General features: G+C 39.3%; 1 protein-coding gene across 1 annotated transcript in view; it reads right to left on the bottom strand.

Annotated features, from left to right (window-relative positions):
* Positions 1–6,116: 6,116 nt before the first annotated feature.
* gareml (GRB2 associated, regulator of MAPK1-like) overlaps positions 6,117–25,498 on the bottom strand; it is a 101,362-nt gene continuing 81,980 nt past the window's right edge. The window contains exons 5-7 of the mRNA XM_007900461.2: positions 25,370–25,426; positions 11,017–11,186; positions 6,117–8,918 (exon numbers count right to left, since the gene is read on the bottom strand). Coding sequence (XP_007898652.2) covers positions 7,892–8,918; positions 11,017–11,186; positions 25,370–25,426 — 1,254 coding nt within the window. The 3' untranslated portion in view covers positions 6,117–7,891. The remainder of the gene's footprint in view (positions 8,919–11,016; positions 11,187–25,369; positions 25,427–25,498) is intronic.

The following is a 25,498-nucleotide window of genomic DNA, read 5'->3' as shown; positions in this document are numbered from 1 at the left end:
TTTGTGTGTAGATAGGTTTTGTTGCCACTAATTGGAATGGTTATTATAAACCTCAGATGTGAAATATTCTGAGGCTAGACAACATGTTCACTATCCTCCCCATAAAAATTAAATCTAAACTGTTCACATGCCCTCTAATGAGCTTGAGCAAGCATTGACCTGACCAACTGAAGATTTGTTGAGGAAGAACAGTAGGGCATGTTTATTTAGTTTGTATCCAATTAGTCTTTTATTGGCATCTTGAAACCAAGCAAAAGGTTTTAGCTCTAATTAGGCCAGTGAGAATAAATCGCACAGAGGTAGATTTCCTATTAGCCGACTTAGAGACCAATAACTAGGGCAATGAGAATTTTTCATCTCTAGATAAATTGGCAGTTTACTGCATGGCTATTTACAGGACCTTGGTATGCACACATAACCTCTATTTGCTTACATATGAAGAGTCACTTTGACTGCAGCTAGCATCAGCACTGGGAATGCCATCTTACGCTATACACGCTTTAAGATTCTATATCAGTATTTTAAATACACATGTATTCCTCTTCCAAAAAAACTGATAAAATGTGCTTCCAGGTAGACAATTTCTATAAACGTTCAGATCAGCAGTGCGGGATACTTTCATACAACCTAAGAAGAAAAATGTTGAGAAAGAGAGGTGAGTTTGTGTGTGCAATGCATGTAGATGGAATAACAGATTTAAGAGACTGAAAACCCAAAGGAAAGATGGATCTATTCTTCAAGCAGCCGATGTTTATCAACAATCAGTATATCCTCGAATGTAGTGGAGGCTTAGTTATAAAACAATTTATAATAATAATCCTTGCATTTGATAGCGCTTTTCACATCTTCTAGACGTTTCAAAGCGCTTCACAGAATATGCTGTAAAGTGAATTGACCGTATATTTGTGGGTGAAACACGTCATCCAATTGCACACAGCAGTGTCCCACAAACAGTCGATTGAAAATGATCAATTTATTATTGTTTTTTTGGAGGGATTATTATTGGGCGTGTGGAGTAAGGAAACTTTCTCAAGGTTTTGCCCTGCCTGGAATTGAACCCAGGTGTCTCGCTTGCAAGACGAGTGCTCTTAACCACTGAGCTGAAGGACTCAATTTTAATTTGAAGGTCTTCCCGCCACACTACGACAAATGTATGACAGATAGTTGATGGGTGAATTCTGAGGTGACAGCTGCTGGAAGCTATGTTGCTCACCATGAGGCTTGCAGAGAGTTCCTGGTACCTCGTCAGGGCTCAAACCTGAGCTTGTGGCTGTCCTCCCGGGGGTGTGCTTAAAGCTGAATCATCTGAGTTGAAGTTGAACTTTGTTTAAGGTCCATATTAAGATATACCTCTTTGATAGCACATTTAGTTATTGCCCTTCCCAACCCTGCACCCACCCTCTCCCTTTTCCCCTGATCTGAGCCTTGGGTGCTCAGCCGCCAGTGTTAAATCTCCTTGGGGCGTCGTCTGTACATGAAAGATGCTATATAACTGTAAATTTGTATTGATTGCTTGCAATAGAATTTAATAACAATAATACTTGCATTTCATATAGCACTTTCCATTTCGTTGAGATGTCTCAAAGCACTTCGTAGGATATGCTGTAAAGTAGATTGATTGTACTTTGCGAGCGAAATGTTGGAATCAAGTTGGCTCTCTGTAGCAGTGTCCTGAGCCAGGTAGGTCCACAGTACTCCAGGGTACTGTTGATGTCTCGTGCGGTGTTCCTCAGTGCTCTGTCCTTGGTCCTCTCCTCTTCAACCTGTACATGCTTCTTCTTGGTGACATCATCCGCAGACATGGGGTCAACTTCCACATGTATGCAGATTCCACCTTCAACCCCAGGACAATTGATGTCCTGACAGACTGACATCAAGTCCTGGATGAGAGCCAACTTTATATAGTTGAATGTCAGCAAGACTGAGGCCTTTTTTGATTGGCTCGCACCAGCTCCTGGACCCTCAACTGTCCTTTCTCCTCCACATCCATGCCATGACCTGCTCTGCCTTCCCCACCTCTGCAATATTGCCCAACTGCCACTGCCTCAGGCCGCCGAAACCCTCATATAATTGCCTTCATTACAACCAGGTGCAACTGCCAACTCCCTGCTTGTCAGCCTTCCCAATTCTTCCCTCCACAAGCTACAATTATCCAGAACTCTGCAGCTTGTGTCCTCTCCTGCACTAGGCTTCATGACCCCATCACACTTGCCCGGTTACACTGGCTCCCCATCCCTCAGAGGATCGAGTTCAAAATCCTCGTCCTCACCTTCAAGGCCCTCCATGGTTTTGCCCTCTCATACCTCTCTGACCTGCTAACCCCTTATCAACCTGACAACTCCCTCCACTCAGCAGGCTCTGGCCTGCTCCATGTCCCCCACCTGGCCCACCCAACCATCAGTGGTCACGTCTTCAGCCTCTCTGCCCCCACCCTCTGGAACTCCATCCCACATTCCCTTCCCCTCACTCCCTCCCGTGCCTCCTTCAAGGCACACCTCAAGATCCTCCTTTTCAACTATGCCTTCGTCTGCCCTCCACCCTCCCTGATCCTAACCCAACCCCTCGCTCCTTACCCCACTGCTCGGGTCCTAATCTGACTGTTCAGCACCTTGGGACGTCCTCCTGATGTGAAAGGCACTTTACAAATGTAATTTTGTATTGTATGACGGGCGAGCCAGCCTGGCTCATTGGTAAGAAGATAGAATTCTTCCTACTCGACTCCTATGAAATCCTGCCAACGAAGTCCCTCATAGATAGGTTAGCCCAAGCTGGACAAGCAGCAGGAAAGCTTGCCAGACAATGCTTTCAATGGCAATGGTTTAGCTGGTTAAAACTCTAGCAGTACCCCAACCATTCTCTGGGGTCCCAAACCTTGGTTCTTGCCCAACTGCACCTCTTTATACTCTCCAGATTTAGGCAAGCAGGATGCTTTCCTTCAGGATAGGGTGCACATTCCATTCCAAGCACAGGAATTTCCATGTGTAGGTGACATGCATGGAACTCTGGTTTGGATACTTAAGGCATAATGATGGGTTTCTGCATGTGTCAAAATCTGATTGATGAATATTAATTAAGATGGCACAGAGGCAAATTTGCAAAATGAGAGATAAGGTAAGTATTTAAATAGTGGAAGGATCTATCATAGTCAAACTCTTTTAATAGGAACCCCTGAGTGATATATGGGCAGTATGTAATGAATGGAGAGCAACTTTTGTCCAGTTACTGGTATTGACTATGACATGTCTTCTGTCTAACATTACCTTTTATTGTAGCTATTTCCACAAATAGACAGCCCAGTTTAGATATGTTGTCTGGAATAAAACTGTTCAGTGATTGTACATCATTTGTGTAGATTTGGGTGGAGAAATGGATTTGCTGGAACATTCCTGCAAATCATATGGCAGCAAATCAATCTATCTGTGAAAGAAGAACTGAATATTGAATAAATGCTGGGGAAAAAAAAATTAAAACTACTATAGCTGATGGAAATTCAAGTTGCTGGATAGCACAATGCATCAATCTTATTTATATATTTTTAAAATCTGGGAAGAAAATGGCTTCTGTCACTATGAACATCCAGCAGGTGGTGCTCCTTTCATATAAATTTCAGGAACCCAGCTCTCCTGGGCAATCTACCTAAATACCATTAAGCAAAAGATTAGTTTATTTTCCAAACTGTATTGACCTGTTTTGAATACTGATCAATCACACTGGAGTTGCTAGATTTCTAAACAAAACATCTCAAAGCACTTGACAAGATTTACTGTAAAATACCCTGCCTGTATTTGTAGCTGAGCACAGCTGCTAATTTGCACACAGCAATGAAGCAATTTCTGACAAAAAAATTGATCAGACAAGTTGGCCCTCATATTAGCATGTTATCTGAAGGAAAACGCTACCTACAATACAGATTACCTCCCCCCCATCGCTGCATTGGAGTGTTAACCTAGATTGTGAACTGGATTTTGAAACCACAACATTTTGGCTCAAGAGACAAGAGTGCTACCAACTGAATTAAGCTTACACCCTAAAGATAAACAGTTAGAGATTAGAAATGGCATTTCAACCCATAAAACTGGTACATTATTAACTATCCCTGCATTGTATCTAATTATATTTCAGCTACTTCCATTTTCTATATTTATTTTCTCACTTACTATTTTTTAACTCCTGTAACTTGAGGCAAAATATTATTTTCAGATTTGGTTTCATTTATGTACTCTAGACCTGCTCTGAAGTAATAGTGTGGATCATTGATCTACACTATTTAACATTTTTTTGGCGTCCATTTTCATGAGGTAACCCCATAACCTGCAGAATATTTAAGATTATTCCTTTAAATTCTGGTAACATAAAATGTTCACGCTATTTAAGCAGAAACTGAAGATAACATTTGAATTATAAATTAACAAGATGCTCTCAACGTCATGATAAAGTGCTATACTATTATTATAATACCAAATGCAAGAATTATTATTGTAAGATCCTTTCAAATAACTGAAGATGCATACATACAATTAAACAATATCCTCACAATACTTACTTTTTTGCTTTTGTTTGCAACTCTGCCATTTGCAACATACAATAAGAATCCTTACATTTGATAGCGCCTTATCATGTCTTCGAGACATCTCAAAGCATCTCGTAGATTATGCTGTAAAGTGAATTGACTATTTTGGAGGTGAAACACGGCAGCCAATTATGCACAGCAGTGTCCCACAAACAATCGTGGATTGAGTGACCAAATTATTAATTTTTGTAGAAGGGAATATTACCTCTGGAAATGCGATCCACCAATTGACTAACAACCGGGTTCCTACTTACTGGTAGGTGGAGTTCGGAAACTTGCCCAATGCTTCTCACTGCCTGGGAATCAAACCCAGATCTTTCCGTAATCCAAAATACCCACCCTCATTTTACAGCATCAAGTGGTTTCTTAAATAAATCCAGTGTCACTTAATCGCTATGTATCTTATAGTCATCTTCAAAGCAATCATCATAGATCAACAGAATATTTCAGCTTCTAAACACGAGTTGTACAGCAGTTTTCAGACCAGCTCTGGACCAAGAGAACTTAAGGGTTTTCATCTTTGCGTGTTTAAAAGTGTTGCTTGATTTATTCATTTTTCTGCACAATAACGTTCTCAACAGTATTCAAATGTGGGCTTCTGCCAAAGGAAGTACTTTATTTAGATTACCTTGTATAAAGCAGTTGCACAATTAAATTTTAGTGGTGCTTTAGAAAAAACACAACTGCTTGTGCATAAGATCTTTTTCATATTCTTTTTAAATTGTTAATTTTGTGAACCAGCTGTCATGCAGAGGACAGGATGGTAACATTTCAAGGCTGTTTACTGGCTATTAAAAGGACAAAAGTAGGTGGGAGGAAGTAGAGATGCCATTACGTGCAAGGAATGAGAGTGGAGTTCACTTACTGTTCAATTACTCCGCCTGCAAGTTGGTTTACGCCTTGGAGCCACATCCGAGATGGATCTTGGCCAAGATATCCAAGGCGAGTTGTTGAATTCGAGAATGTTTAGTATTCCAAACGAATGTTAGATTGAGTAAAATTTGCATGCAAATTCCACTCTTTAGAACGCTAAATGGAGCGTTGAAGTCTGCCCGAGAACAACGATTACTTATTCCACAATGTAATCATTTCATGGTATGCTCTGACAGGTTCCTTAAATAACAGAAATATGTTGAAGAATATTTGTTCTTTCCTACCACTTTAAGTTTACATGAACAGAATTTGAAAACAAACAGTGAGCTTTTGAAATGAAGCCCATCAAATGGATGTGTTTATTGGACCCTATTAAGACTGTTGGAAGTCTAAACAAAAAAGCAGCTGGTAAACCATAATGAACTTTGGATCATTTGCACATCCTGGTTTAAAGCAACCAAGCTGCTTACCCTGTGCTTAGTGTTTGAATTTCTGCTATCAATGCATCTTGTTTTTTTAAAAGGGAGCCTGATAATTCAGTGGATTCTTATTTTAATCCTATGATTAATGTTTCAGTTTAGCCGTGCCAATGACCGTTACAAAGATATTGTTTGGTAGATTGTGTAAATCACAATGCAATATATCTAATTAATATATGTTACTTCACTGTTGTATGCATACGGTTTTGTGAATGTGGCTATTAAAATACAAGAAAACAAGATTTCAGAACACATTGACTATCCTGTCTGGTGGAGAACAAATAGTTCCAGCACTCAATGTGAAGGCTGTCAATCCCTGTTTGACTTATTCCAAACACCATGAGGTATCAACAAACAATAATAACTAAAACACTCTATTGCCAAATCAGTTTAGTTCAGATATCAAGAAATCATGCACAAGTTATACTTGGTTAGCATCAGCTCCACCTTAAGTAGTTTTCCCACTCTAACATAGAGGAGCTTTTTCTTTGATGATTTAATTGCATAACTGTTTTTTGGTGCAAAAAAGTGTCAGCCATAGATACCAGTGTTTCTCTTCTCCCAGCATTACTTTCTTAGGATCAGTGCTGTTTGGATTAGGAAAATTCAATTGAATAAGATGGCTGCCAACGCTCACTTTGCCATGCACTAAGAAAAATAAAATTAAGTCAGGCAGAACAAACATTTGTGCTTGTGCATTCACTGGTAAGCAAACTCCATTGTTGAGCTAATAAAAGTTACGAAGGCAGCAAGAGTTTAGACTGCCATTCACACAGTAAAACACCAGAGCCATAAATGCTTTCTTTTTTTATCTTCTATTCTCTGTATTGATTTGTATAGATTAAATTAGACGTGAACTCGGGAATTTCAGTACAATTATGGTACTATCAACTTTCATTGTTAAAAAATCAAAATTATATCAACAAGAACATCTACATTGAGAAATTTTGCTTGCTCAGAAATATACATATTCAGAAATCTCCCAAAAATTAGTTGGAAAAACCATAACCATTAAAAGGGTATAATTCAGAATTGGTGCCAACAAATAACAGACTACACAGTTTTTGAGACAGCAGAGTTAGAGTGGTATATTTTTAGCTGAAATTACCATCTTAAACAATGTGCTAAATTATAGTCTTATATGTTTAGTGTACTGTGGAGAAGGGGCAAATATATATTCCCTCATGGACATGTTTTATATCTTCTTCTTATAGCTGTCACAATAACTGCATGTTGCATAATAGTTACCTTGCAAGCTGTGAATGTTACTCTGGATTTTCTTTTAAAAGGGAAAGAGGGAGGATGGTCACTGAAGTCTGAACATACCAATAAATTGTAATATAAAACCTCTGTTTTTTACTTTGAGTTCCAAAGTTTCATTAGTACTATTAGAAGGAAAGTATCCATGATTAATCTAATTTATCCTCAGTAACACGTGCAGCAGGCACGTGTTTGAAGAATTGATGATTGAAGAATAGCAAACTACATTTCACCACTCCAACAGTGAATTTTTTTCAATAAAACCTTAATTAAATTGTTCAGAGCTTGACCAGAAAAATGTTAGCCTGCTGCTTGCATAAACTGATGATTATTCTACATCCAGTAAGTCAGCTTTGATTGCATTGTGGAAAGAATTTTCAACTCTTTAGCTCATACCTGATCCTACAAATTGCATTGCATTATGTAGTTAATACTTTGATTATTTCCATACTGGAGATGGGAGAGGGAAGTGGTCTTAAACTGTTCACTGTCAAAAGCATATTATATTTTGATAACTTCTATTCATTAAAACGACACAAATTGTACTTTGTATGACAAACAGTATTTTCTGAGACACTTCAACCATCTAGAGATGCTAAATAAAGATATCCAAAGGTGCTTCTGTAGAAATTCTCACAAATTTTCAATGATGTTCTTCTGTGAGTTAAAGATTCAAACCTTAACCCAATAGATTAAGCAAGGAATCAGATCAAATCTTGGGCCTCCATCCTTTAATGAACTGCATAATCTTTTTTACTTGCAGTTTAGTAAGTTTAAAATCATCAGATAGAATTTCCTCAGTCAGCTGAACAAATATGCTTCCATCAATTCGCTCTCGCACAAAGAACGTCACCACATCTTCTGAAAGACCTATGAACCTCAGGCATTTGGAGACTTCCTCTACTGACAGACTGGATAGATCAGAGGGTGGGTGCCATTGTGAACTACTGCAATGTAATCTGGGTATTCCTGGAGTATGAGACAAAGGGAGGGAGATGGGTATCTCTGCATTACTTCTAGACGAGACAGGTGGGACCTCTATAACTCCTTGAGTGAGATAAACCCTTGTGACACCTCCTTCAGCACCTCTCACAATAGTAGGAGAAATAGGAGCCGTACTTCTGATGATGATGTTGTTGTCAGCCTCACAGACTTTTGGAGGGCGCGGAGGTGGGACTGGGCAAGATATGCTATCAGTCTGTTTGTACAATGTGTCCTGCATACAGTTTCTAAACTCCTGGTTGTACCTCAGGTCTCCAGCATTGAGGATAGAGCCTGGATCGGGGGAAGAGCTACGGCTGACCGTGAGGTCATATGGATCAAAATGCTCTGAAGTTGCAGAAGGAGACTTGTAATGGTCAGACGGTTCCAACCATTCCACTGCTGATGGGCTAGAAGAGTAATTAGGATTAGCAAAAGGGTTCAATGCCCCAAAAGGGGCAAATCGTTTCTGAGAGCCTGGCGGTTTCAGTCTGGGGCAGCTGTAGTAACTTTTGAAGACAGCATCTCCGGGAACCAGCTGTGTAGGTCGTCCACTGACAACATTTGGAACATTCTCTGAGTACGCCCACGGATCAGACCAGGAAGGCTGCAGAGGCTGGATATTAGATGAAATATTCCCCGACACTGGATGACTGGAAGAATCTATAGCTTTGCAGTCTCCCCATGTGCAAGGATAGCAGTAGAGCGAGTATGAGTCCGGGGATGGTGAGCCATTACCACTGCGATTTCCAGACCTGAAACCAGAAAGAAATATATAATGATCACTTTGTACTCATGTAGTGTTGAAGAGGGACTTTATTAATCCTGTTATTTTTATTTAATTACCACGTTATGAAAATAAATCTACTCAACAGCACTTAGCCTTGACCACTTAGCCTTGGGTTACAAAGAGTTAAACCTTAACCCAATAGATTAAGCAAGGTGTCAGATTAAATCTTGGGCCTCCAATGAACTTTAATGAACTGCATGATCCTTTTTACTTGCAGTTTAGTGAATTTAAAATCATTGGTAAAATTTCCTCAGTCAGTTAAACAAAACTAATAGGGAGCAAAGTTAGCAATGGAATTTCCCAGGTAAATTAAATTCAGAATGTAACTTACACCCAATAGGTTCTCTCTAATGCTGGTATAGCTTTCAGCATTCCCACACATAGGAGGAATACAGAAGGCTATTCAGCCAAATGAGCCTCCTCTGATGGTTTTTTAGATTTTGCCAGATCTTTCATCCCAGTGTCCCACCTTTTCACCAAACCTCCTTAATTTGCTTACCAGCCTAGTATCTGTCTTTTAAAACATCCCTATTGATTATATAGCACCCAGAAAAGCAAGATCAATGATGCCCATCTAACCAGAGACTAAACTCTGGCAGTCATTGATCGAGAAAGAACTGCATTTAGCAAATAGCCCATGCATTGACAGATCCATTTGTTTGAAGTTGTAATAGTTGTGTTCATTATATTCCCATATGTACAAGACAGTGCAGTGGGAGAGATGTATGTAAAGGCACGCTTCTACTAATGTGAACAATCTAGTCAGTTTTATTTTATGAATTTAGTTACTCTTTATAAACAGTAAATTTAAAAAAAGGTTGTCATTAGTAAAACTGATCATGTATCGATATCTAAAAAACACTCTAGAGGTGTAAACATTGCATGACTGCAACCCAAAATGGCCACAACATAAACAGTATTTTGCCTAGGAAATCCCTTGTAACCGGTGTAGAATCATGAGACTTCAGTTTTGATGAGAGATCTCATTTCTGTGGTAAGGACTCGCAGGGACACTGGGACTACAAGCATCAATTACCCCCACTACAGCACTTTTTAGGATTTTGAAAAATCAAATTGTTGCCTTAATAATAGTTACAATATACAATAGTATACTGTGTAATGGAAGCTTTCTGATTGATATTTAGTTTTTATGATCTTTTGTGGCAAAAGGATTTCAGAATCAGGCTGACACTTGCCTCTTGTATGAAGTGTTGATCAACTATTATTGTCCCTGGATCTGCATAAAGGTTTTCAATGCACATGTACTCATATCCAGGAAACATGGGCTATTTGTTAGCTGGAAGAATAGTATTGGAGGATATAGCCATAGACATGCTGAAATAAACAAATACTCCATGGAACAAACCGTTGTTTTGCGAAAGGGCAATAGTAGGCATAATGTTGTCTATGGAAGGAAAGAGGTCAGGGTTGAATAATTGAAAACATAGGGATGAATGAATAGTCAGGTCTGTCCTCAATCATCTTTGACAATCCAACTGTATCTATAAAGTGTTCCCCAGGAAATACAGTGGGTGAAGTCCATATAATAATAATAATAATCATCCTTGCATTTGATATAGCACCTTATCACGTCATTGAGATATCTCAAAGTACTTGACAGAATTTACTGTAAAGTGGTGTGACTGCTTGTATTTTGTGGGCAAAACAGAGGATTACTGTTTGTGGAACTAGCAGACTTGATTTTGATTTGCCTAATGGTCTTTTCTTTTCCACTCTTTCTTTCGTCCTCTTTCTTGGGACGTCCTCCCGACGTGAAAGGTGCTCCATAAATGGAATCTTGTTGTTGTTATGCTTCTCTCTTGATTTAGGACAGTGTAATGGTGTGGAAATCCTGTATGAGTGTACGCTTTTCATTGAATTGTGAAGGAGGGGAGGAAGGTGGAATTCATTTGCTTTCCTGAGCAAATATGAATTAATCCATAGATTTTTTTTAACCAGGAAGGGAAAGAGGAGCTCAACAGACCCTGCGGTGCCACAGAGTTTACACACACGACTTATATTTATTAATACTCTTAACTATAATTGAATTGAAAATCACTTACATTTCATGTAAACCTGATGAATAATAGGAGAGGCTGGGGCTTGGAGAATGCGCTTGCTGCAGTTGAGCCTTTGGGAACCGAGGTGGGACAGGTGGACTTGCAGTCTGAACTCCTTTTGTGCCTCGTGGAGGAATGGGCGGGGCATTTAGAAGACGGCATTCCTCTTTCACCTGTCAAATAAAACAACCAAACGTGACACACTTCAAGACTTAACACAGTACCAAGTAAAGTCACACAGTGTCAGAAACCTGGATACAAATGAGATGCTTGTCACTCAATGGGTTGTAATACACAATAAAAAAAACTACAATCATCACATAATAAGTCATTTGAGACATTTCAGACCAACCTTATATGCCGACTGGAAGACTATCCTCTCTGAGGACAACAGTGGTTAAATAAATTTGTTGAAGGCAGAATATATTTCCATTGAATCTTGGAATAGCAGTCCATTTGTTTCACAAAGAGAGCAAAATAAATACTATAGATGATTAATGATTTCCAGGGCTAACTCATGCATACGCATATTAAGCATATTTTTTGTTATAAACAAAATAACAAGTGGCATCTCTTGAAGTCATTACAATTAAAGCACAATGAGCTGGAATATTTGCTGCTCAAAGAGTCAGAGCTGATCTCTTCACATTGCACTCAAGCTAACTTATCGTAGCATTTGTTATCCCACTGAGGAAAGCAATGACTATGGTGCTTTAATTAAACTGTCTGAGTTGTCACTTCCAGCAAAGGCACTTTACCACATAGTTCAATACAGAAGAATTAGTGTGATCTTTATACTCTTCTAATTGAACACTGAACTTTCACAATAATAACACTGAAGAGAGTAACTGAAGAAATAACACTCTCACATCACTACCATGTTGCTGTATACAGTGTATACGCTTGTACATTCTGACTTCTCAGGCACTGATTCCTTACTTAAATGATCCTTTTTAAAACATACCTTCTCAGGCTTTTTCAGGCTCAGATTCAGCCCCATTTCTGCAGAGAGCAGATCAGCTGGAATTCACAGACTGGCTCAGCTCAGTTCAACGTTTTCTTGCTGGTGCAAACAGGCTGATGATGGCCTGACGCCTGCTCTCAATTCGAGACGAACACAGAAATGAGTGAATCCAAATGGGATCAGTTACATTGGCTGAATGTCAAGTAATGATCACACAAAGAGCAAATAAATCCAAATGTGGCTGCTTCAATTAGGATGATTTTCAATCAGAGCTGTTATCAGCTTCAGCACCTGGCCACTAGTGTGATACGAATTAGATCAGATTCTCAGACAGGCTCCTTTCTGCAGATGAAACCTCCAGCCATAAAAAGTATCAGGTTCACTGTCCCTCCTTAACCCGACTCTTCCACTGACTCTGTACTATTGGTACTCAAAAATATCACAAATCTCTAGTGCCACGTTGTAAATCTAACTACTCCTAAAGGGAAGCAATACTGGTTTCTACAGGCAAGTGATTTGTCCCCAAATTTCACCTGACCTATTATAATTCTCCTCACTGTTTTCAATCCCTTATTTTTCTTTATTTGAAACAATCCATAGATTTCCTCAACTACAAAAAATAATAATGATGATAATGATCCTTGAATTTGATATAGTGCCTTATCATGTCGTCGAGACATCTCACAGTGCTTCACAGGATATACTGTAAAGTGGATTGACTGTGTATTTTATGTGAAAAATAGCAGCCAGTTTGTGCATAACAGTGCCTCACAAACAGCCATAGACTGAGTAAGCAATTTTAATTTTATTGCGGGGATTGTTGGCCAGGACACTGGAAGAAACTCCCATCTCTTTACAAACAGTGGTGTGGGATCTTTACCGTCCACCTGGACAGGGTGTCGGGACTTCGGTTTAACGTCTCATCCGAAGATGCAGCACCCCCCAGCATTGCATTTGGAGTGACAGCTTAGACTATGTGATTTCAAATCTGGCCATGGGGGTTGACCCAACAACCTTCTGATCAGAGGCAAGATTGCTACCACTGAGCCAGATTGACATACATATGTAAAAGAATACATAAGAAGAATCTGGGATATGAACTGGGAAAGGCTCATTTAATAATGCTCTCTCATACATATGTATACGTATGTTCAGTAAACTGCTTCAATCCAATTGTTTCTCCTTCATTGATTAACCCGCAAGTAGCTCCTCTAATAAACTCTTCTGATCTCCTCAGGTTTCTTCCAAATGGTGTCAAGCCAAGATCATGAAACTAACCTGTCTAATTCAACAAAGCAAGCAATAACCATGGATGAAATAACTAGAAGTTTTTACCTACTCTACTCTGGATATTGACATTTTGAATATCCTGTGCTGCAAGTGCTTACGTTCTGACTAAAATAGGTCATGAAACGAATCAAGGTAACTGTCTGTCATGAAGATATTTGTATATATTTTAAAATATTTACCTCACTTGTAATGGCTAAATGAAGTGCTCTAACAGTCAGTGCTCATATGAAATGCAAGAAAGCCTTAAAGATAGATAACTGACACATACCGCCTCTGAAAATATTTCTTGCCGGTTGCATTAAAAACCATATAAAGTGCCATACATTATTTAACATGAGCAGAACGAAGGACCACTTTGTCAGTTGGCAGACCATCTGAGCTACAGGAAGAGACGACTGCAAGCTAAGCACATCCCACAGGAACAGTTCCTGCACCCAAAACCATTAACTAGCAACCCTAAAGCCTGCAGATTACCAAAACATATAGCCCTCCCGTTTCTCAAGCAGCACTGTGCTGCAGATATGTCTGTTGCCACTTTATAAAGGTCAATAGTTTTTTCTACAAACACCTGTTTGCTTTTTTTTAACCCTTCATAGTGGACGAGAAACATTTTTTGTCAAAGTTACATTTTGAGCGTTGCAGCAATCAGCGATTTCAACCTAACTGGTTTTAATTTCGCTTAATTGGAAAGTTGATCCATTTCCTACCATTAGAAGCAGCTACAGGCCTTATAGCTCATGATCACAACCAGCCATTTGCATTTGGGGCAGTTTCTTGGGAGAGAAAAGATTCGGAAAGCAAAATTATCTTTGCTGGCCTTTGGAGTTATTACTTCTGAAATTTTTAACTTTTAAAGCAAATTTGATATTGGATTTTGTAGTGAATTTCACACACAAACTGGAAACTTAAATTAGTCCAGTTTGTGAATTACTGAACTTTCAACCCCAAATGAACATCAACTAGACTATTTATCATAGAATCATAGAATCGTACAGCACAAAAAAGAGGCCATTCGGCCCATCGAGTTTGTGCCGGCTCTTTGAATAGAGCAATTAATGTCAGTCCCACTCCCCAGCCCTTTCCCCATAACCCTGCAAGCCCATCCTCCTCAAATACCCGTCCACCGTGTTTTTAAAAGTAGTTATCGAATCGGCCTCGACTACCCTTTCAGGCAATGCGTTCCAGATTCGAACAACTCGCTGCATGAAAAAAATTCTTTGCACCTCCCCTCTGCTTCTTTTAGAGATTATTTTGAAGCTGTGACCTCGAGTCACCGACACACCCACCAGTGGAACCAATTTAAGTGAGGACATGGGTATTAAAGTAGATAGATTTAAAGCAAAGAAAAAACAAAGTGAAACAGGATCTGCTAAACGGATGAAGATGTCAATTGGCTCCACTCTCACCTCTAAGTCCATAGGTTTTGTGCTCAAACCCCAAGTTGGGACCAAGTTGAGCTAACACTCCAATGTAATGCTGAGGGTGTGCTGGGTTTTGGAGGTGCTGTCCTTCAGATGATATGTTAAACTGAGGTCCCATTCTCTGGTTCGGGTGAAAGCCAATGACTCCATGGCACTATTCAAAACCAAAAAGGTGTTTCTCCCAGTCCTCTGGCCATCAACTCCGAGATAAAATTGATCATTCACACCATCACTGTTTGTCGGACATTGTTATGCACAAATTGGGTGTTTGCAATGTCCTCCTGATGTGAAAGGTATTATATAAAATGCAACGATTATTTTATTCATTCAGTCACACAAAGAGGCACTAAACGTGTACAGGGGACTGGTTTCACATCTCCTGTAGTTGTACATGTAAATCTGGTCACCATATTACAACAAAAATATATTGGCATTGGAAGGAGTACAGTAAAGGCCAATTGGATATATAACTAATGAAACGGACAACAAAAGGAAAATGTGATTGCACCTTCCGGTTTGTGGTTGTTGCCAGCAATTGGCTTTCAGGCTGAGCAAAGGCTTGAAAAATCCAAAATGTTAGTGAGTAGCTAAATCCTGGTGTTAAATGGACTCCATTGACCTTCAAAACTCTGTTCAAATGTTTGGACTAATATGTTATTAGTTTTACAAACAATTAAAAATTTATTTGGATGATAGATTCTTTGCTGGTTTATGTTGGTATCTGCATTCAGTACCATTTGAGGGGAAATTCCAGGTTATGTATGATTTTATACAGGGTGAGGTAATACATTGTGCAGAATAACTGCCTAGAGTATACCTGCTATTTTGACAACAGCATTGAAATGTTTAGTTCTGTTTAGTCATAGCAGATAACAGTATTCTTGTATTGTCATCAGCACCAGTTTACAATTGATCCCCAACTGTTTTCCACTGTTGTCGGTGAGATAGTGTAAGTGTTGGCCAATAGATTCTCTGTAACTTCTGACATATTTGTTCTTTTCATCAGCCAGGTGTCCAACACATGTGGAAATCCATCACCATGATTAAGAGTATCCAAATCAAGCTGAGATTTCCATGCATCCCACCTACACATGGAAATCCCAGAGATAGATTGTTCGAATGGAATGTGCACTCTCCAAAACTGCATAGCTTGTCAGTGAAATCACTGACTGACAAGCTTCCCTTTGTTTATCCAGCTGGGACCAGCAGTGCCCAGTAGACCTGCAGGATTAACATAAGCTGAGTAGGAAGAATCCCTGCCCCAACAAGTCCTACTGATTATCCAGGGTGGCTGGGCTATCCTCAGCAATGCCCTGGAGTACTGCATGTCTGCCTGGCTTAGGAACCTGACTACTGAGACCGCCATAGAAGATTGATTCAATTCCAAGATTTCAGATCAGCTCCAATTAAGCCCCAATTACCTTCCTTTCCACTCCTGCTCCCTCCCCTCGGAGGATAGGGAGAGGAGAAATTTGAGTGGGAAAATTGGAGGGGTTACAAAAAGTCATTACAAAATCTGCATTTTATTCAGGTCTTGTTTTTTTTTGAGAAATTAAATATTAAACCAGCCTCAATAAGTAACTAAAGCAGATATTTTCACACTTTTTTCTTTATAAAATTAAATGACATGCAGTTTACTGGGAATGAAGGTTACATGTACATCAGCTGTGAGGTTTTACCTCACCTTGCAAAGTGAGGGGCATTTTACTTGGATTTTGAGATTATTTCAGGCTTAGACTTGAACATCACGCTTAGAACTGTTTTAAGGAGTTGTCTGCAAAACACCTCTTCATATTAATTTACCCCAATCATATGGTGGGAGGGTGGGGGTGGGGTTATACAATGTGAAGTTATTTCATGTATTTTCTGGCAATGAATTCGGAAATATGCTTTTTTTTCAACAAACAAAAATAAACGTGAATTTGTCATTGTTAAATGTGAGAGACTTTCACCAATCCATGCTGGGAATGTTCCAGATTATGTCACTGATAAATTATATAGCTGATTTGAGGGCTTTATGTGCAAGTCACTGAAGGATATAATTCTCACTGTTGAATCTGTCAACAATTGTGTCTGGAAAAAAGCTATTTTTCCATGTTCCTCAGTCTTGAAAGTTCAATGGCTGATCGAGAGAAATATTTAGCGTTTAATTATTTGACAATGGTGAAGCTTTCGTGGCTATTTTTTACAGGAACAATTCTTGGGAATGTCCTCTATGAAGTCCTCCTTTACACTTCCTGTGCTTTGGACAATTTTACGCACTTCACAGAACCCATTAAGCAAGCCTTGCCAGACAGACGTGACTGGAAGCTCAAGCAAATCTATGCATATGCAATTTGTTCCTTCACAATGTGGCCTTGGGCCTTGTTCATTGTAAGTGAGGCTGAGCTTACTTTGGCTTCCAATTGGGTACTTTGGCCCAACAATGTGGTCTGTTTACCAGAACACAGATTAAAAAGACCACAAGGGCAAGGTTACAATCCCACTTTTCCCTGGGCAACACCAGATTTTATATATATGTATATTAAAAACCTGTGTTTTTTTATGAGCATTTGGCCAAGAAATGTTATGCTTAGATTAAGATTCTTTTATAGACATTTGTTTAATTACCTATTTGTACCTTAATTCTTTTTGACACAACAACTTGAATTTATATCTGCTCTCACGCAAGTTTTCCCTAAAACTGAAAGTAAGCCTTATAATATAGAAAATAGGATAATTGATATGTGATAAGGTGAGCTGAAATGACTATATAGCAGCCACTCACGAAAGTGATTTGTCAGAAATATGCTCAGATCAGTTGTATATTTAAATAGAATTAGCTGCACAAGACTAACCTGTTTGTATAACTCATTTTGTTCAGTCACTAAAACTGGGGAAAGACCCTGCACAAACCCCTTTAAATGTGAGGGTAAGGTATGCGAATGCCAGTTTTAAGACCAGGGCAACTGATCAGAACAAGCTCGGTTTTTAGAGTGGGGGCATTTCACACGAAAATTGCTCGACACATGTGCAGCTCTTGGCATATGTTCAGTTTAAGCCAAATAAATTGGAGGGAACTAGCCCCACCCAACAGCAACTGGGAATCACTATATCAATAATTTGGCCTCAGACTCCTTCCTGGACTTGGATTCAAATAGGGGTTGACAACCCTCTTGGATTGTCCTGAAGTCTCCAGGAATTAAGGGTTAATCTCTCAGATACTGCTGCGAGCAATCTGGGAGAAAAATCACAGGGAATTCTCGGGACATCATAAGGACAGTTTATATTTCCTGATGCTACATAAAGTCAGTGATGTCTCATTTTACAATAGCAAGCATTCCTCCCGGAATATGTCTGACCAGAGTTGGAATCCCTTGGTTCAAGTCCAAATTAATCTTGTGGGGTTCTTTGAAAAATCCTGGTTATGCCACTGACTGAGCAGAACATCTTTAAATGACCATTTGTGAAAAACGTGATCTAGTTCAGTTTAGTTTGATCTCAATTGTCAAATAGCAAAACACAGCCTAAATATACCATTTAATGAATGCACTTATAGAGCTCCAGAGCCCTACAGACAGCTTCTGTGAAATCATTATAGATTTCAGTGCCATAAATTTTCCCAATGTCTAGCCTACATCTTTAATGTAAGATGCTGTTCAGACAATCCTCTTTTTCATGTACGCAATTAATATTAGATCAACTCCAGCACCAGACAATAGCCGGATGTCTGAACATGGCCTGTTCTTGGATTAGAGCCGGGTAGAATTAATAGAGAATGACACTATTCCAATATCCTTCTCTTAAGCTAAAATCCGATCTTGATCAGTGTCAGATGCATTTACCCAGTAACGTATTAATGAAATATTCAGTTTACAACAAATTATTGAAGGATTTTCAGCTCAAAGATGCTTATCACATTCACTTCACAAGCAGGTGGACTTCAGCCAGACCCAGAAAGGGGATATATATTTGTTTAAAAACTTACACCTTTTGTATCTCATAAAAATGTACACCTCCCATTTTCCTCATCCCTCACCTGTCAGTCTCATGTTACTGCTGTTTTGTTTTTTGTCACTATTGTATTTTGTTGAATATTGTGATCATCAAGCTGAGGAGTGACAGTGCTGGTGAATGAATCATTTCGTCCTGTGAGCACTCAATGTGAACATCAAGCATTCCCAGGTCAGGTAAAGCATGGTAAAATTAATAAAGTGCCTGAGTTCCAACCTCAGAAAAGCATTCATAACTCACCATCATTTTCAGGGCTATGGTTCTGACTAAATATATGTCTTGAGCTAAAGTCCTGGTTAAACCATCACTTTCTGAATATTAACTAGACTGAAGAAATCTAGTTAAGGCCTTGCTCGTACCCAAATGCCTCTGGGTCTGTTGCCATCAACCTCTCTGGGTCTTCAATCAGGAATCAGCTGCTGCACAACTTCACCCTAAACCAATTTTCAAACCCACATTTGACCCTTCGAAGAGACTGCATTTTAGCATCAAGATCAGCTCTTTGTGTTCTTCTTCCACATCTGTGCCTTGATTATTCAGCTTTCTCCCACTTCCCCTCAGGGCGCCAAGACCCTCATTCATGTATTCATCATGTCCATGCTTGATTGTGCTAACTCGTGGAGTCCTGTAGCTCAGTGGTTAGAGCACTCACTTTACAAGCGAGAGACCTGAGTTCAATTCCAGGCAGGGCGAAACCTTGGGCAAGTTTCCTTACTCCACACGCCTAATAATAATCCCCCCCCAAAAAAATAAACAATAATAAAATTGGTCATTTTCAATCTACGACTGTTTGTGGGACATTGCTGTGCGCAATTGGCTGCCGCGTTCGCCCACAAATATACAATCAATTCACTTTACAGTGTGTTCTGTGAAGCGCTTTTGGACGTCCTCCCGACGTGAAAAGCACTATATCAAATGCAAGGATTATAACTCCCCCTGATCTCTGGACTTCCCTACTCTTCGCTCCACAAGATGCAGATTTTTCAGAATTCTGCAGCTCCATGTCTGCTCCCACACCAAGCTCCGTGAACCAATCACCTCTATACTTACCCAGCTCCACAGTCTTCCCATCCCCCAGAGAACTGAATTTAATAATAATATAATAATAATAATTCTTGCATTTGATATAGCGCTTTTCACGTCGGGAGGACGTCCCAAAGCGCTTCACAGAACACACTGTAAAGTGAATTGACTGTATATTTGTGGGCAAACGCGGCAGCCAATTGCGCACAACAATGTCCCACAAACAGTCGTAGATTGAAAATGACCAATTTATTATTGTTTTTGGTTTTGGATATTTAAGATACTTGTTCTCACTTTTAAAGCCATCCATAGTCTTGCCCCTTCTGACTTTTGCAACCTTAACTAAGTGTCCGCTCCCTCCACTCGGCAGGCACTGGCTTGATCCATGTTGCCTGCCCTTTCCATCCCGCCACCTGCGGTCGGGTCTTCAGTATTTCTGCCCCACCCTCTGGAACTCAATTCCGTAGATCCTTCGCCTCACTCCCTCCCTTGCCTGCTTCAAGGCCCATCTCAAGACTTTCCTCTTTGACCGTGCCTTCATCATACTCCCACCCATATCCCACTTGCTCTACCTTCTCTTGATTCCAACTCCCAGCTCGGGATCAAACTTTTGATTGTCCAGAGCCTTGGGATATATTCCCGACATGAAAGGTGCTATATAAAGAGCAATTTGTTGTTGTTATTCTCTTTATCCTCTCCAACAATATTTGTAGAAGATTCATTATCATGATTTTTTTTGTTGACCAGAATTGGAGATGGCAATCATCATTTGATCAGTGCATCATAGCGCAGCACCATAATAATGTCTGGAAACTTTATACTCTACTGAGTATATATTTCACCCCTCTGCTTTGGAAAAAACAATGCCCCTACAGAGGCAGGAATCACTTAAGGTGGTCAGCCCACTGGAAGAAATTCCCCTCTCTTTTCGAATAGTGTCATGGGTTTTTAACATCTGCCTGAACAGGCAGAAGAGGTCTCAATTTAGTGTACTATCCAAAGGACAGAATCTCCACCAATGCAGCACAACCCCAGCACCATACTGGAATGTCATCTTAAATTATATAAGTTCAAAGTTCTTTTGTGGGGTTTGAATCCACCACTTTCTGACTCAGAGGCTAGAGTGGTAACAATTGAGGCAGGCTGACACACAAAGCTGTGATGTTGTGAGAGAAATGGGGAGAGAGTGGAAAGGAGGAATGAGAACATCAGTCTCATTAGTCGTTGCCTGTAATCCTTATACTGGCTGGCTGTAGAGCAGCAGTGAAGGGAGTCTACAGATGATCCACTTGACTGGAAAGGGTGTTGGGAAATGGGAAGCTACAAAGGGGAAAAAACAAACAATAAGAAAGTAACTCAGGGGAAAAACATGTATCTGAATAAGGGCAAACCATTGAATGGGTGGCTCCTTCATGTATATCCATGTTCTACATCTGTTCAGATCATCTTTAACGACAACATCAACAGCAAATTTTCAACAAAATCCACGTTCACTGTGTAGTTGCAGTTTATCTATTCAGAAGTAAAAAATTACAAGATGCAAGTATTGATTATTTCAAATAATAGTAAGTGACAGGTTTTTTAAATATAGCAGTATATGCCAGGAAGTTCCAGTATGACATTTAATATGATATTAATAGGATTTAGAGGAAAAACTGTAGGAATGAATCTAGACCATTCAGTCCAGCCAGACTCCTCATTATAACCCACTTGACCACTTTTCCTACCAAAAAACATCAATGATTGATTCAGTTTCCTTCTGAGTGCTTTAAATTAGTCAGTATTTATTAATCAAGATGAAAATCTATTCTTCAAGTTGATGAATAAATATAATGAAGCCATTTCCTTCAACTAAAAGTAGCATGTGGCTTTGCAGCCCACAATCATTTCCTCTTATTCTCCTATCATGAGTTTGGAAAAGAAAACTGTCTCTCTATATCCACCGAATTGATGCTGGTCATTATTTTAAGAGATAGAGATCATGTTGCCCTCTTAATCTGATTTCCAATGACAATAAATCAGGTTTGCTCAGTCTTTCTTCACACAGGTCTAATTGATGATATTCACAACATAGATTCATTGCTTTATTTGCAACTTTTGGTTTGCGAATATGGGAAGCCGTTCAATTGACCTAAGTTTGAAATGCCGCTTATTACAAATTTTGAAAGCTGAAAATTTTGCTGTATTTCTGGATTCGCAATTTGCCATTTTGCAAACCTCACAAATCAAATGGCTTCTAATAATCACAAAGAATGATAGTCACATTTAACAACAACTTGCATTATGCAGTGTGCTTCACGTGAGGTAGAGTTCGAATACAGCAAATGAACACAACAATCTTAGTTTATCTATATCACCAAATAGACCCCACAGTTTAATCTTCCAAAACTGCCAATCATTTATGCTGCTCTTTTATGAAACCCACTCCACTGCCTCTGTTCAGTGGGAACATCAAGTAACCATATAATCCGCCAAATAAAGTCTGGCTATGATGCTGGCAAAAAGGTGTGCCCCAAGTTACCAGGTTTACAATTTATCTAAAAGGAACATGAACCAGCAGCATGAAGTGGAGAGATCAATTCTAATAAGTACTTTACACAGCCAGAGATCCACACTCACCTATACAGTACACAGATATGGTTTTGGATAAGCAGAGAGAGACAGAGAGAAACTCACAGAGACTTTAGAGAGGCAAAGAGAGAATAAGAGAGAGAGACACACACTCACACACATTGACACACACACGATATAAGCACGGTTTTCATAGCCACAATAGGAAAAGCCAACTCATGCTGGTCCCAAATAAAGCCCAAATATCAGGCTTTCTATAATAATATAATTATTATTAATAACATAATATAGTATATTTACAGTTACACAGACCACAACTACACACAGTACCTGACATATGATATTACTGATGCTTTGTAGTGTGTTAGCAACACTTAGTGTGTCTATATACCCAACATTTTGATCTTCATAATTGGTGGCATGAATTGTGCTAACATTTATAAATTTCAGTGACCCCACCGCACCTAAATCTTTTTCCTGCCTGGCTTAATGAACGACTTGCCTTCATCAAGTTCCATGGTAAATATTGTGAACAGCAATGATCTCAGGGCTGATCCCTTGAGTGCTCCACTGGGCCCCATTGTCCCATTAGGAACACTGTCATTGATCAATGGCCTTTTGACTCCTATTATTTAACCTTTTTTTATTTGAATTTACTACTTCCTTTCCTTCCCAAGAGATTATATCCCACTTGAGCAGAAAAGTCTTGGGAGAAACCTTGATTGAATAATTTCTGAAAATAGATTTTTAATGCTACACATACTGTCATTCTCCCAACATAGGCAAGTTTGGTACATTCCTAAATGTCAGAAAATGCCTTGGGTGTATACAGTGGGGGGACAATTTCAATATTTGCAAGAGATCTAAGATATCTGAGAATTGTCAGATTTGTAAATGCGCTAATTATGGGTCTTTCTTATTCCAAATTATCAGGAATCATAATTAACTCTTGCCACTCCATTCCCACCACACATAGCTTTGGCATGTACAAATGAAAGCTTAAACTATGAATTCAAAGTCCTGACGTGGGGTTTGAACAAGTTTGTGACCTAGAAGAGAGAGTGCTACCCAGTAAGCCAGACTGAGGGAGAAAGACAATCCTGAACCTATATCATCAGGGTGGGACTTTGATCTCCTCGCCTTGGCTGATACAATACTGGGGAGCACTGAATTGTCAGAAGAATTGTCTTTTGGTTGGTCCTATTTGCCTGTTCAGATGGTTGTTAAAGATATCATTGTACTACTCAAAAAGAGAAGGGAGTTTCTCCTAGTGCCTTGGCCAACAATCCCCCAGATAATAAATTGCTCATTCACTTCATGTTTGTTGTTGGGGCATTGCTATGTGTAAATTGGTTGCATGTGTTTTGCGCAAAACAATACACAGTCACTACACTTTACAGAAAAACTCTATCAAGCTGTTTGAGATGTTTTAATGTGATAAGGCACTAGATCAAAAGCAAGGATTCATTATTGTATTATTATCTGAAAATAGTGATTTGGGTTTTCTTTATACTTCCTATTTAGAATCTTATATCTTTTATTCAGTCCCTTCTAGGATGTCTCTTTTCAAGGCTAAAGTTTATTCGTAGCTCATTCCTCTATCATAATGACCTGGAGCTAGGTGTCATAAGCACAGTGGTTAAATTTGTGGATGACACAAAGCTAATGAAGGTGGTAGACTGCAAAGATGAACAGGATAGGTTGCAGGAGGACTTGAACATTTTTGGGGAATTGGGCAGATTGATGGCAGATGAAATTTAATGTAGAGAAAGGAGCGATTAGAAAAAACTGGGCATGTTCACACTGGAGAAGAGAAGATTGAGGGACGATATGATTACGGTCTTTAAGATTCTGAAAGGACTAGATAATGTAGGCCATGATAAGCTGTTTTATCTTGTACTGAACAGTAGAACCAGAGGACATGGCCTACGATTGAAGGGGTGTAAATACAGAACTAATCTGCAGAAACGCTACTTCAGTGAGGGAGTAGTAAATTTATGGAACAGGTTCCCTAGGAAGACAGTGGAAGCAGAAAATGTAATTTATTTCAAGAACAAATTAGATAGATTTCTGCTAGAAAATAACATCTCGGAATACAGTATATAGTTTGGGACATGACCTATCACGCAACTGCCAGGATGGTGCAAGGTGAACTAGATTGACCTTGGTCTTCTTTCGCCTAGCGAATTCTTATGTTCTTATATCACTGGGGATTATCCTTGATGCTCTTCTCTACATTGGATCTAGGGCCTGGCGACCCTTTTAAAACAGAGTAACCAGAACTGTATGCAGTTTTGCAGGTGTGCCCTACAAGAGCATTGTACTGCTTGAGAATGGCTTATAACGTTCTAAACTCAACAGATTTAGCAATACAGGCCAGCATTTTATTTGCATTTACTGTTGCTTCAAATCTGTTTTAACATGGTGATCAATGAGTCAATCAATACCCTTAGATTTCTTTCAGTTTTTACCTGGCAAGTTCTAACCCATACATGGAATATATGTGCTTTTTATTTGCATTTCCTATAGCATACCTAGAATTTATTTGTATTGAATATCATTTGCTCACTTTGAAAGATCTTTGCTGCCTTCTCTAATTTCATAGTTCATCCAATTTGGTGTCACCTGCAATTGTTATTTCACTGAATCTCTTAATTCTAAATATGTACAAGGAGAAGGGTGGGTCCCAGTGCAGTCTTCTGAGGCACCCCACTTAATATTTCCACCCCCTACCCCACAATTTTGACCTAACTTCCCTATGTTTCCTTCCCTTAACCAGTTTTCAATCCATGTCCATTTACTCTTGAATTAAGGAAGGGATCAAGATTGACTGTGATGCCCTCATGGCCTGCAACCTCACAGAAGAAATTCCCTTGTGAAGAATTGTCACTTGCTAAGTAAACAAGGGATCGCTGAACTCTTCCAAACACGAGCTACTACCTTCAGACAGAGGAGAAAACTGGAAAAAATCATTATGAAGACACAATAAGACACAATACGTGGCATTTCTACATCTTAATTACAGTCCCAAAAGGTATAGGAAAGAACAGCTTAACGTGAAATGAAGGAAGATTAAATCAGCAATTTAGTTTACCTGTTTTCGCGTAAAATAAGAGGTTGTCTTGCAGTGCCAATGTGGTATTCTGATTGGCTGGTGGTGACAAGATTTATAAAATACTGTAAGCTTCTTGACAACCGAAAGGAAATGTTTGTCACTGGGTGC

The sequence above is a fragment of the Callorhinchus milii genome, unplaced genomic scaffold (assembly GCF_018977255.1).
Source record: "Callorhinchus milii isolate IMCB2004 unplaced genomic scaffold, IMCB_Cmil_1.0 Scaffold3, whole genome shotgun sequence".
NCBI classification, from domain to species: Eukaryota; Metazoa; Chordata; class Chondrichthyes; order Chimaeriformes; family Callorhinchidae; genus Callorhinchus; species Callorhinchus milii.
The sequence above is the reverse complement of the archived record's forward strand: the minus strand, read 5'-3'. Positions and strand labels throughout refer to the sequence as shown.